The 12,848-nt window shown below is 34.3% G+C and overlaps 1 protein-coding gene across 1 annotated transcript; it reads right to left on the reverse strand.

Annotated features, from left to right (window-relative positions):
- Positions 1-678: 678 nt before the first annotated feature.
- On the reverse strand, positions 679-4,394 carry LOC18598026 (putative CoA ligase CCL10). The gene is made up of 6 exons (XM_018120837.2): positions 3,270-4,394; positions 2,072-2,261; positions 1,398-1,543; positions 1,236-1,303; positions 1,051-1,153; positions 679-962 (listed from the first exon to the last, which is right to left on the reverse strand). Exons 1-6 carry the CDS (start codon positions 4,293-4,295, stop codon positions 849-851), a joined length of 1,647 nt encoding a protein of 548 aa, XP_017976326.2. The 5' UTR covers positions 4,296-4,394; the 3' UTR covers positions 679-848.
- Positions 4,395-12,848: the final 8,454 nt, after the last annotated feature.

The following is a 12,848-nucleotide window of genomic DNA, read 5'->3' on the forward strand; positions in this document are numbered from 1 at the left end:
CATGTGCCAGTTTATTCTTATCTTTTTAGCCTTACATTTATTCACATGCTATGAACACATGATGACATATAGACTTAACTTCAAGCATGTGATAGGAATTTAAAATTAGGCCTAATCACTTATGATCGTTGGTTAAGATAGTTTTTGATTTGGTGCTTTTTCATTTTTGTAAAGAGCTTAGTGCATTCATTTTCTTGTGATACATAAAACCTAGGCAGATAGGCTGTGACCCAAACCCTAGGCTAAGGCTAAGGCTAAGTGCTCATATGTGCTGTACCTCCTTTCACCTTACTAAACAGGGGATTTAGCACATTCTAGATAAGGTTAATGAAAAGATTATTAATACTCCACTTCAAAACTTTTTATCATAAATGTCAAGGAACTAACTGAATAAATTAGAACTTGTTGCTTCATTTGTTACCTTAAGTTTCACGTTATTCGTCCTTCCCCATTTATCTTTCCATCAACAATTATCGGTATCAAGGCTTTTTAAAATTACTCGCTATTCCTCTTTATCTCCTCTATTCTTCGTCTTGTTACTATAGGTACATGACATTATCTCCTCTATCCTTAGAGAAGGAATCCCCACAAATTTTTTATTTTTTCTTCCCCTTTCAAAACTTTCCTAGCTTTGGGTTAAAGTTTAAGGTACATCCGAGAAAGTAAAATTACTTATAATTGAATAAATATATAGTTGGTTGCTATTTGCTAACTATTTGGATTAAATATTACATGCACACCTAAGAATATTACAGTGGTATAACAACTCACAAACCGAGAATTTGCAAAACATTAGTAATGAACTTCAACCCTTAAATTTTCTCGAAGGAAAAAGAGAAATTGGTATCCTATATCTTGGATCGAACTTTCTGTATGAGCTCTCTCCTCAATATCTTTCCCGAGGCTGACCTTGGGACACTATTGAGAAAAGTGACTCTTCTCAATCTTTTGTAAGGTGCAACCTGTGGGAATCAAAGACTTATAATATGTCAGAGTAGAAAAACTTATGAGCCCAAACAGTGTGAGACCTAAAGAGCAGGATCTCATTACCTTTTCTGCAATGAAAATTTTAACATCATCTTCATTTAGTGAGCTGTTGGGAGCGCGAACAATATATGCTATCGGAACCTCTCCAGCTTTAACATCAGGAAATCTAAAAAAGAGGGAGACAATTAGTAATCTAATTCCCATGTTGTTGTTGGCAAAGAAACATATCCAATTTCCAGGCTACTTACGGAATGACGACAACATCCACAATTTCAGGATGAGAAAGTAGCAATCCTTCAAGCTCTGCCGGTGCGACCTGACAAACAGCCGTATGAAAAGATAAAATAAGTTCATTTAGAAGAAGTAGAGAACAGAAACATGACTACATTTGACAATGTCTGAAATATTACCTGAAAACCGTTACATTTTATAAGCTCCTTTATCCTGTCTACAACAAATAATTGTCCTTGTTCATCAAAATATCCAAGATCCCCAGTACGCAGCCATCCTTTTTCATCCATAGCTAGCTTTGTAGCCTTTGGATTGTTAAAATAGCCTGAAAAAAAAAATCATAAATCATAACTATAAAAGGAAAATCCAGTCATGATTTTGTAGCCCAACAGGTTCGACAACTATATCAATCATTCTCTCTCCCCTTTTGTTTTTCAAATGGTGAGTTGGGTTGTCAATTATTACTCTAAAACGACATTCATTTTGTGGGAACACCCGTATCAGGTTAGTAGTAGTATAGACTGAGTGATTTGCAATCATGGTTATCATGAATTTGGTTTGTAGAGTTTGTGAGATAATATATTAATATTTTTTAATTTATATAGTCAACAAATTTAAGGTTATTAGATAAAAGGACAAAGATGCAGGTCTCGTAAATTGAAAGCAAAGAAATTCATATAGATCATTCGCATTGACACTCGCATTCGGCCCCATGACTACTTGATCATTCTCCCATACAAGACTAGAGACCTCTAAATAAGAAGAATTTGTTATAAGGGCAATAAATTGAGTCCTTTCTTAAAGATTATGGCAAACCAAAGACAGGATTATACACCTAATAAAGCTCATGTACCTTGCATGATAGTCGGTCCTCGAATCCATATTTCTCCTATCTGATGTGGTGGGAGGGGTTTCATTGTATTGACACTAACAATTTTGGATTCTATTACAGGCATGAGTGTTCCAGTTGAACCCGAAAAACGACGCCCTTCCTTAGGATTCTCCAATGAAATTTTTCCGCAAGCTTCTGTCATACCATATCCCTGCACGATGTTATGTTATTTCGGATCATGATGCATAGGTACTTTGTTTTACAACAACCCACTTTGATCATAAAATAATGCAAATGTTACGAGATGTCAATGCAAATTTTTAAGAGGGACAAGCCTATTAGCTAGAACGAATTGGACCCAAATTTTTTTAAAGTTAATTATACATGAAATGTATAGTATTAAATAATTTAAGGTTTATCAATATTTCCCTTTCAATTCACTACATCCCATCCCAAGAGGCAATAGCTAAAAGCAGAGTGAGGTGTACGCAACTGTTTGGCCCATCTGTTCTATCTCTTCATAATATGTCTATTTTTTATCTACCGTCCACTTCCTTTTTCCTGTTGCTTTGCTACTTCATAAGATATTTTCAACTATGTAAGTTTTTCCTTTTAAAATTGTTTTTCTGCTTTTCCCTTATTGCTTTTATGTTGCTTTTCTATTCCTTTACGTCCTTAACTTCTTCAACATTTTTTTACAGAGATCTCAATTTTCCAAAAAATTCCTTACAAACTTGAAAAAAAAAATTAACCAAACAAAAGTCATAACATGTACAAGAGGTTAACGCAACTTTAAAAAATAAAATAAAAACTCTTATTAAGTATTTTTTTTATTGATTTCCTACTTTTCTTTTGCTTGGCTGTTGCTTTCTATCTACACTAATATTTTAGCCTTTTTAAGTTTTTCTTTCGATTAATTCTTAAGATTTTTAATAGTTTTACTTTTACGTTTGTTCAATTTTATATTTTGTTTTTTAAAGTTATGTTGAAAGACCTTTTGCCACGTTTCATCCGATTTTATTTTATTTTTTAAAGTTACATTAATAGTTGAAAAAACATATAACCGTGTTCGTTGAATTTAACTCTACTGCTTATTAACTATTTACCATCTCGTAAAAGAGAAAAGGCTAGTGACAAAAAAATAAAGAGGAGGCACGGGAGCGGGCACAGTAAAGGGGCAGATGATTTGTATCCATATGTCAGGTGTCCAAATAAGTACCTGAAAAATCTCAACGTGGGCCAAATTCTTGGCACATGTCTCTATTACGTCTCCGCTCAGTGGGGCTGCACTAGAGATGATTTGCCTCAATGATGACAAATCATGCTTCGTCACCTCCCCTCGCTTTGCTAACGAGACCATGACCGGAGGCACCGCAAACAAAAGAGTGACCCCGAACTTCTCCACCGCAGCCAAAACCTTCTCGAGCTCAAACTTCGCCATGGAAACCAGTACATTTCCTCTTCTCAATTGTGCAAATGATAACACCGAACCAAATCCATGAAACATTGGCAAGAAACACAAACACACAACCCTTCCTTCATTGTACCGGTCTTGATCCGCAGTAAAATTCAAGGACGACGCGATAAAATTTTTATGAGTAAGCATCACCCCTTTACTTGTTCCGGTTGTACCAGACGAGTACATCAATGCTGCCACATCATTTTGCCTCACAACGTAGGGTCGAAAATTCGAAGGTGGAGTATATTTTTGTATTACATCGGAGTAGTAAGAGAATTTAGGATTTTGTGAGAAGTCTAGGAAGAGGTTGGTGGAGCTTGATGATGATTGTAAGAAAATCAATGGAACATTAAATTGGTGGACTTTGCTATAAAGTTCAGGGATTGTGATGATAAGTTTAGGTCTGCAATCATTGACTTGTTTCGATATCTCATTGAATGTGAAAGAAGGGTTGGCTGTGGTGGCGATGGCACCAAGGGAGATGATTGCAAGGAAAGAAATGGGGAAGCGGATTGAGTTCGGAGCAAGGATGAGAACGACATCGCTTTTAGCAATGTGGAACTGGTGGTGCAATGCATAAGCCAGACTTGAGACTTGAGCTTTGAGTTGGAGAAAAGTTAAGGTTTCATTTGAATTAGAAGAATCGATGAGAGCGGTTTCGTGAGGAATGGAGGAAGTGGATTCGAATATGAAGGAGGTGAGGGAGAGTTCAGGGTTTGTTGGGAGCTTGATAGGGGGCCTTGGGGAAGTGTATGTTTGGGTTTTTGGATTGAATGATTTCGCCATGGCGAGGGTTTGTTTGCAGGAGATAGGATTTGGGCTTTGAGATGCTTGTTTCTTGGATGACTTGAATAAAGTTTGTGAAAGTAAAAATAAACAGTTGTAAAGTGGGGTTACATCCACTTGCCAAAAGTAATTAAACAGATTTATTAAGTTTGATTTCTTTTTTCTTAGATTGTATCGTTCTTTGGTACAGAATAGATATCTAAACATTCATACTCTACACAACTTGTCGCTTGTTGATTGGTGGTGGTGGCTGGTCATTAGGCTTTCCCATTTTCATCTTCCCAACATGCAATTTTTTGATAAAATACTTCATTTTTTCATTTTTAGTTATAATTTTGTATAAGTTTATTAATAAAAAATATTAAAAATTTAAATTATACTTTTTTCTTTGTTAATTTAAAATATTATTATTATATATTTTTAAAAAAATTGAAGGAGCGCCAGATCCCTTAGGGAGCACCGATTGGTTCCCCCATCTTATTGTTTTTTTGAAAAAAATTATATAATAATAATTTTTAAAATTAATAAAATATAAAATTATTTTTTTAATATTATCACATTATTAAATTAATAAAAATGTTAATATTTGATTAACGTTAAGATAGAATATCCACTTCAAAAACTAACGAACTCGTCTTATATTTCGATTAAATCTGCACGACGACGGCCCAAGAAAGAAATTTGATTCTCCTAGTTAATTGTCGGTAGTCGACACCTTTTAATGGTTGAAACTGTTTGTTTTCATCTAATAATTGAGAGTTTTTATGTTAGTTGTTGGAAAAAGATTGGCTTCCTTTGTCCATGGAAGATTTCCATGATATTCTAGCTTTTTTGGCGGTACTTCCTCTCTGTATGTCTTTTACTTTGATGTCTTGTGACAATGCACTAGAAAAAGACAATATAACCTGCATAGACATGCTTATTATGTTGGGACAATTTGGAGATTAAAAAGGTTATTACATGAAAAGTTGTCTTGTGACACATCAACAAGATATGATTATTGCCCCCCAAAAAACAGTGTGATTGGATGTTTTATGTCAAGTTATTTGCTTGGATATTGGTACTTATAAACTATTTGAGTTATCAACTTTTTATGAAAGGATCAAGCTCTGATTAAGCTTTTCTTTATTTGGGTGTGGTTCATGGCTCATGCAAAAAGATAAGAGCTTATGTTTGCATATTTAGACTCTTCCTAACGCTAGTTTTTTTAACAAATTAATGAGGACATTTTTTTATTTAATAATTACTTGCATGATCAGCTACCATGAAGCTCTTGAAGGTCTGGTACAAGATGGATGATTAATTACGCTTTATGAAGAGAATTAAATAAGCTATAACTTAAGTATGTTGATTTAAGTAGGAGCCTGGAAATTGATGCTAACTCACTAACAAACATCCAGAAGCAAATGAATAACTTAATGTGGTTGAATCTTATAATTTCCACAAAGATAGATTAAAATCTCATGGATGATCAGTAGGTGCAACACCTTTTGACCTTTTACACCCCACTAGAAAAGACATTCCCAGAAACTCTTTCCCCATATCTTTAAAACCCCATTTGTAGATTTTTGATGTTAATAAATAATGCCTATAGCTGGCAAAACCCATTAAATCTAACCAAAGATGGCACAAGAAAACAAAATGGTGAAAAGGTCAATGGATTCATCTTTTTCAATAATATTTTGCTTTTCTCTGTTTCTCATGGGAGATAAACAAAACAGCTAAACCCATTAGCCAATCAAATTGATAAACCCAAGGCATCATTATCCTGAGATCATATGATTTTGTAGCTCCTTGGACTGCTTCCCCATGAGGATTCTCTGCCACTTTGCATTATACAAATGACCTTGAATTTTCTCCTTTTGTTATATCTCAGTTCCCCCAAGTTGGATTTGTTTATCATTTCCCTCATTTTCTAATCAAGCTTTTTGCCTCTCCATACCGCACCAATCCTAATCACTTGGGTACTCAATAATTGAAACCTGCCTCACATCTGTTATGGTGCCGATCGTCAACCATTGAAACTCCAAATTTTGCAGCAGCATGTTTTGCTCACTGCAAAAATAATATATGTGATGAAATAAATTCATCTGTTTTACTCTTCAATCCTACAAATATCATGCATTAATCAATGAAGATCAATAACATGTAATATAATAGAACGTGTACCATCCCCTCCTATTTTAACTAATTGTAGGCAAAAAATATAAACTATACATCACTTTTGGCTTAATCAGCCTACAATATTTCATAGAATATTAATTTATATTGCACTCTCTCTCTCTCTTTCTCTCTCTCTCTCTCTATATATATATATATATATAGATAATCTTCAGACTTGTTTAAGAAGACTTAGATTAGGATTAACATCAAGCCATTTTTAAATCTTGAGGGATAATATCCACAAAGATATATACAAAGACCGTCGACCTTGGGTTTGACTAGATTCAAAGTTAATCAATGAGAATTCATTTAAAAGAAAACATTTTAGAAATAGGAAATTGATAAAAAAAAATTGGATTAAACAAGTTGAACGCTTAGTTTTCAAGTTTTGGTCCTTGAAAAAGATGATAGCTTCTCTGGTTTGATGACAATTAAACAATTATTTCTGAATTGTTGCAGTAAAAATACTCTAGCCTATAGTAGCACATACATCATTTCCCGAAAAGAAAAGCACAGAGGAAACTTTTTCACCATGTACTGTCAAAAAACTGTTTCCATCAGAAATCCACCCCCAAAGCACATAAGTCATGTCTAAATCTGAAATCTTGAACCCATTCCCTCCCCTCACCCTTCAAATCCATCTGATTTTACATACAGTCATAGTCAGATCAATAGTACATAACTTTTTCTTCTGTCTTATGTAGACACTAAAAAATTATAATAAAACTTTATTAAAAAAAAAGAGAAAATCAAAAAAATCAAAAATCAAAAAACAAAAAACAAAAATCATAAACAAAAAATAATTAAAAATAATAATAAAAATAGAAGAGAGAGAGGGGTACGACTGGCAGGGTGCAGACACACCCTGCCAAGCACCACCCTTTCTTTGTTAGACACGTGAAAAACTCGCGTCTAGCAAAATAATGAGAGCATGCCCCCTCCAGAGGTCAAGAACCGAGTATAAAGGGGAGGGGGGCACTGTAGCAAAAAGGGTAATCCAGAGCCAAAAATCTAAAAAACAAACAATTCAAAAATCCTAACTTTTCTAGCAACCGAGAGCAGCCACAATAACCAGAAAAAGCCAAGAACGAGCAATCGAAAAAACCTAAAAAGCCTCTAGCAATCGAATACCACAACAAAAAATTTTCTTTACTCTTCTAACAGCCAAGAAAACAACCACAATCCACAATAAAAAATATAGTACAAAAAAATATAATGAGAGGAGATGGGTAGTTTGATTGGAGAGTCTTTTGGTTTGATTATTTTAGGGGCAGATTCTGATTTTTGGGAGGTTTTTGGCTTAAGTAACCGGCCCCCAAAGATTGGGTTTTGTTGTCGCTTGTGATAGCAAAGAAAAGAGAGAGGAAAAGTTTTGGGTTAGTCACCGACGTAAGGAAGGGACTGAGAGAGGGAGACCCGATCATTTGGGTTGCCACCAATGATAGTAGAAGGGGAAAGAAGGTGTTGGGTCACCGATCGGCGGTAAGGTTAAGGAGTTTAGTTACCGTCGATCAGGTGAAAAAGAGCTTGGGGTTCGACGCCGACGAAGTGAGAGAGAAAAGGCTTGGGAGTTTAGTCGCCGCTGTTTGATGGTGCTGCCGACCATCACGGCACCAGATCCGACGAAAGGCAACCCACAGCTCCTGAAGGTTGTCGTCGGTGAGGGATTATTTTAGAGAGAGAAGAGAGAGTTCGATGGGTAGAGAGAGAAGTTGAAGAGAGAAAATGGGAAGAAAGGAAGAAAATGAAGCTTAAAAAGCTAAGAGTTAGGGCATGTGAAACGGCGTAGTTTTGGGCACCAGGGGGCTGTTGAGTAGGGGACCAACACGATGCGTTTTGATAAGAGGCCACGCCGTCCTTAGGGAGGCAGTTTAGTTGGAGTAGGCCGGCATTTGGGCCGCTCCTAACCCGCCAAGGTAAATCCCTAACTCTTTTGAGAATCTGTTTGTTGGCCCATTTTACATTTTTTTTAGGAATATTAGGTAGAATTAACTATAAATTATTATAGTGTAAAATTTTATTTTTTGCCTTCTTTTCTTCATGGTATTTTAGACTTAGGAGATTAATAAAAATAGGAGAATGTAGAAATAATAAAGAATAAAAAATAAAAAAAATAATAAAATATTTTTAGAAAATGTTTAGTTATACAAAGAATTTAAGCTTAGGAAAATATATACTACAAATATAAAGAAAAATAAAAAAAATAATAAAAATAATACAGAAATGAATGGAGTAAATGGTAGGCTAAAGATTTATATATAGATTAAATTAAGAAATTAGAAATTATTGGATTAAGTATTAAAGTAATAAAAAAGGTATGAGAATCAATCTTAGAAAATTAACTCCTAAAAAATAGAAAATAATAATAATAATAATAATAATAATAATTCATGACATTAACTATAAGTCTAATATACCGATGATGGGATGATCAGTCGAGATGCGAGAAGTCGCAATCTTGGGTCGATTTTTCCTAGGTTCGGAATCCGAATTAAGGCTCCACCAGTACGATGGGAGGGCTTCGATTTCAAGATCTCAAAATTTTTATGAAAAAAATAACAACATAAAATCATTCAAGAAATAATAAATAAATAAATAATAGATGAAAAAGAAGAATATAAAAAATAATAATAATAAAAAATAAAATAAAAGATATAATAATAAAAAATAATAAAGAATATAAAATATAAAATAATAAAAATAGTAAAAAAATGATGAGATTTTTGTTCACTAAAATAACATGGAATCATGAACAATTTATAAAGTATCCAATTATAAAAAAAAGGAAATATAGGAGAAACTTAGGATAAGAAAAAAATATAATAATAATAAAAAATAATAAAATAAGAATAAATTTCAAAAAGCATATCATATGTTTCCATCGCATCATGCACATCATGGTATTATGATATTTTTGTTCTCGAGCATAAGTCTCGATGATGGGATTTTTCGAAGATCTTGCGAAGGCGGGTATTTCTCGAAAAGTTTTCTAAGTGAAAAGATGTCCCCGAGCCTCACAGTATGATGGGAGGGCTCGAAAAATATCTTTAATAAAAGGTTTTCTCTCGTATTAGGTTCATATTCACGAAAATATTATTTTTAAAGAAAAACGTACGATAACTCCGATGATGAGAATTATTCGTTAAATTTGCGAATGTGAGTTTCTCGGATAATTTCTTAGGTGAGAGAACACCCCGGATCCTACCAGTATGATGGGCGGATTCGAGAGAACGTCCTCGATAAAAGGTTATTCGTCCGACATATTTTCATCCCACGCCATGCATTTCATCTTGCCTCACATTTGCACTTCATTTTAGAATCAAATAAAATAATTTAATAAAATTGGAGATAAAATAAGTAAATTATAGCTAAGGAAATAAAATGAACTAAAAAAAATAAAACCTAATAGGATAATTTAAAAATGGTACCGTTCATGGAACGGGCGTTCCGGGGGCGCTAATCCTTCCCCGGGCGTAACCGTACTCCAGAACCTAGATCTCGAAAAATGTAGACCAGTTTAAGATTCTTTCGGCGGGCTTAAATCTAATTAAGACTCTGTCGATTAGAATCGAGTCAATAGGTGGCCAATCACACCTAGTAAAAAAGATTGGTGGCGACTCCTAGTTTTAGAGTTTTCATCGCGTCTGGCGATCGGGTTCCCGGACTCGCTTGTTAAGACAGTTGGCGACTCCACTGGGGACTGTCGAGAGTCGAACCATTAAATAATAATAGGTTATCCAAGGTTTTAAATAATTCAATGTTTTCTTAGTATTAATGACTTGCTCTGCATATTTTGTTTGATGCATTTTTTTATTTTGTACTTTATTGCTTTTAATAATTGTGGGGATTTAGGATAGAGGGATGTGAGATTATTGGTCCAAAATCGATGTCTTCCTTCACACACACAGCACATTTTGCATTCATGCATAAGCCCTCTACTCGGGTTATGTCCATATTTAAGAGGGAGTTTAGTAGCTACGCTCTCGTGAAGTGATAACCTCCGCACGGGCTAGTGAAGACTTCCACTCAGATTGAACCTAGTCCGTTCGAAGCCTGTAATGGGTGAGGACTGGGGTGCCTTACTAGTCCGCATGGATGACAATGAGGAATGATTTGGGAACCTTTAGCTCCGTTTGTAACCCAAACTCAGCATATAGAAAATTGCAAGTAACCTTCCTTTAGGTAGAGCCATTCCAACATACTGTGAAGGAGGTACCCTTAAATAGGAACACATGAAGGAATACTTCTCAGTCTCTCTATTTTGACTTCTTGCATAACATTATGGAAATAAAAAAAAAAAGAGAAAAAAAGTAAGGAAAAGGAAACAAACAAAGTCTTTTCTTTTATTTCTTTTGTTCTTTAAAAATTATGAAAATGAATAAACAAATAAAAAAAGAATAAAGAATTAAGAACGATGTTTCTGTTAATTGTTTTTTCTTGTAAAAATAAAAAAAGAGGAAAAAGAACTAAAAAAAAAGGAAAGACAAAGATCTTCCATTTAAATAGGAATGAAAAAAGAAATAAAAAGGGTTTTTCATTTTTTTCATTACGTTCAAAAAAAAAGAGAAAAAGGAAAAAAAGGATTTTAATTTTGAATAGATCTTCCACTTTTCATTTTCACATGATTTTTAAATGGTTTTTATTGTGCTCGCATTGCATGTACAGTGTTTAAATTTTCTTACATTTTGGGGGTACTCCATTGCATATTATTTCATCTATTCATCAAAGCATTATTGCATTTCATGCATTCATACACATGACATTTTTGCATCCATATCCAGATATTCATCTTTTCTTTATTTCTAGCCATATTTATTCCCATAATAAAGAACCACACAGTTTTATTAGGTTTGAAGGAAATAGAATAAATCCACATTTATGGAAAACATCTAGAAAGGTTTCAGTCAAATTTCGAAACTCCTTTTCTAATTTATTTGAGTTAAAGGGGTTGAAGGATATGGAACATCAATTGGAAGCAAAGATAAGTGCATTAGAGCGCAACCAAGAAGAGTTCGAATATGATTTTCGAGAGATGAAAGGACAAATTGCTAAATTGATGGAAATGGTTGAACGTCTCAACAAAACCAATGAAATTCACCCTTAAGAATTTCAATCGCTTCAAGCTGAACCACATCTCAAGCAACCATTGAAGGAAGGCCAATTTGTCCTTGATATGACCAACATTTCACTCAGTGACCCAAGTCAAGATCTGGGTTTGGAAAAAGTTATGAAAGGGATGGACGAGTTGAATATGCAGATGGTTGAATTGAAGAGCTCAATATCCAAGATGGGACCTCTAAGCTCTGCACCACCTTTAAACAGTGGTTTGCCACCGAGCACATACTTCCAACCTACCCCTTTTCGACCAACTTTTCAACCCATGACCATTGGTCTGCGTCCAAGTTTTCACCCTTGCCCAAACACCTTTCGACCACTTGTTCAACAACCTCCTCGAGCCTAATTGTTCACACCATCACCAACCACCCCTGCTCCTAGCCTAGGTGTCATCCAAAAACAATCCAAAAAGAAACTACATAAAAAGTTGGATCCCATTCCCATTTCTTATGGAGAAAATTTTCACCAATTGGTTCTAGATCATTTTGTTGCTGCTATGCCTATAGAACCCTTGAAACCTCCATATCCAAAGTGGTACAATCCAAATGCAAGATGCAATTATCATGGTGGAGTCATGGGACATTCCATTAAAGATTGTACTGCATTCAAGCATAAGGTGCAAACATTGATAGATGTAAAGTGGTTTGATCTAGCAAAGATGGTCGGGCAGCGTGATAAGGTGTCCAAATAGGTGTCTAAGTGGCAAAAATGGGCTTTATTAGGACTTTTTCTTTTTGAGTAAAGGTTTTTAGGTTTTAGGACATTTAATGTTTAGACATGGTTATGCTTAATTTCTTTTGAAGTTTGTAAAAAATGGATTTATGATAGTGAACAATTATCAGAAAATGAATGTGTTCCTTGAATGATGTAAGAAAATTATCACAGTTTGGATCAAACGTATCAATGATTGACTTTTCAGATTGTATTTAAGCATATTCTGAATTTTGTTTCATTACAAAAAAAAAAAACCACACAAAAAAAATGATGATTAATGGAAAAATAAATGTTTTACACAACTTAGATTTTGTTGTAATCTCATCATGCATAAAAAGTGCCCCGAATCATTCATCATCTATTGACTCATAAGTCATCTTGTCATGCATTTAAACATCCATTGATTTGGACACCCATGCATTTATCATTCATCCACCTTTTTATAAGTACTGTCATTTGACTTCGTTACATACAATGAAAAGAGAGGCAACAATGTCATTGGTTTCATGGAATAAAAGATCTTTTTCCAAGTTTTGTACAAAGAAGGAGTACATTTAGGAA

This window comes from Theobroma cacao, chromosome 5, assembly GCF_053813885.1.
Source record: "Theobroma cacao isolate CCN51 chromosome 5, ASM5381388v1, whole genome shotgun sequence".
NCBI lineage: Eukaryota > Viridiplantae > Streptophyta > Magnoliopsida > Malvales > Malvaceae > Theobroma > Theobroma cacao.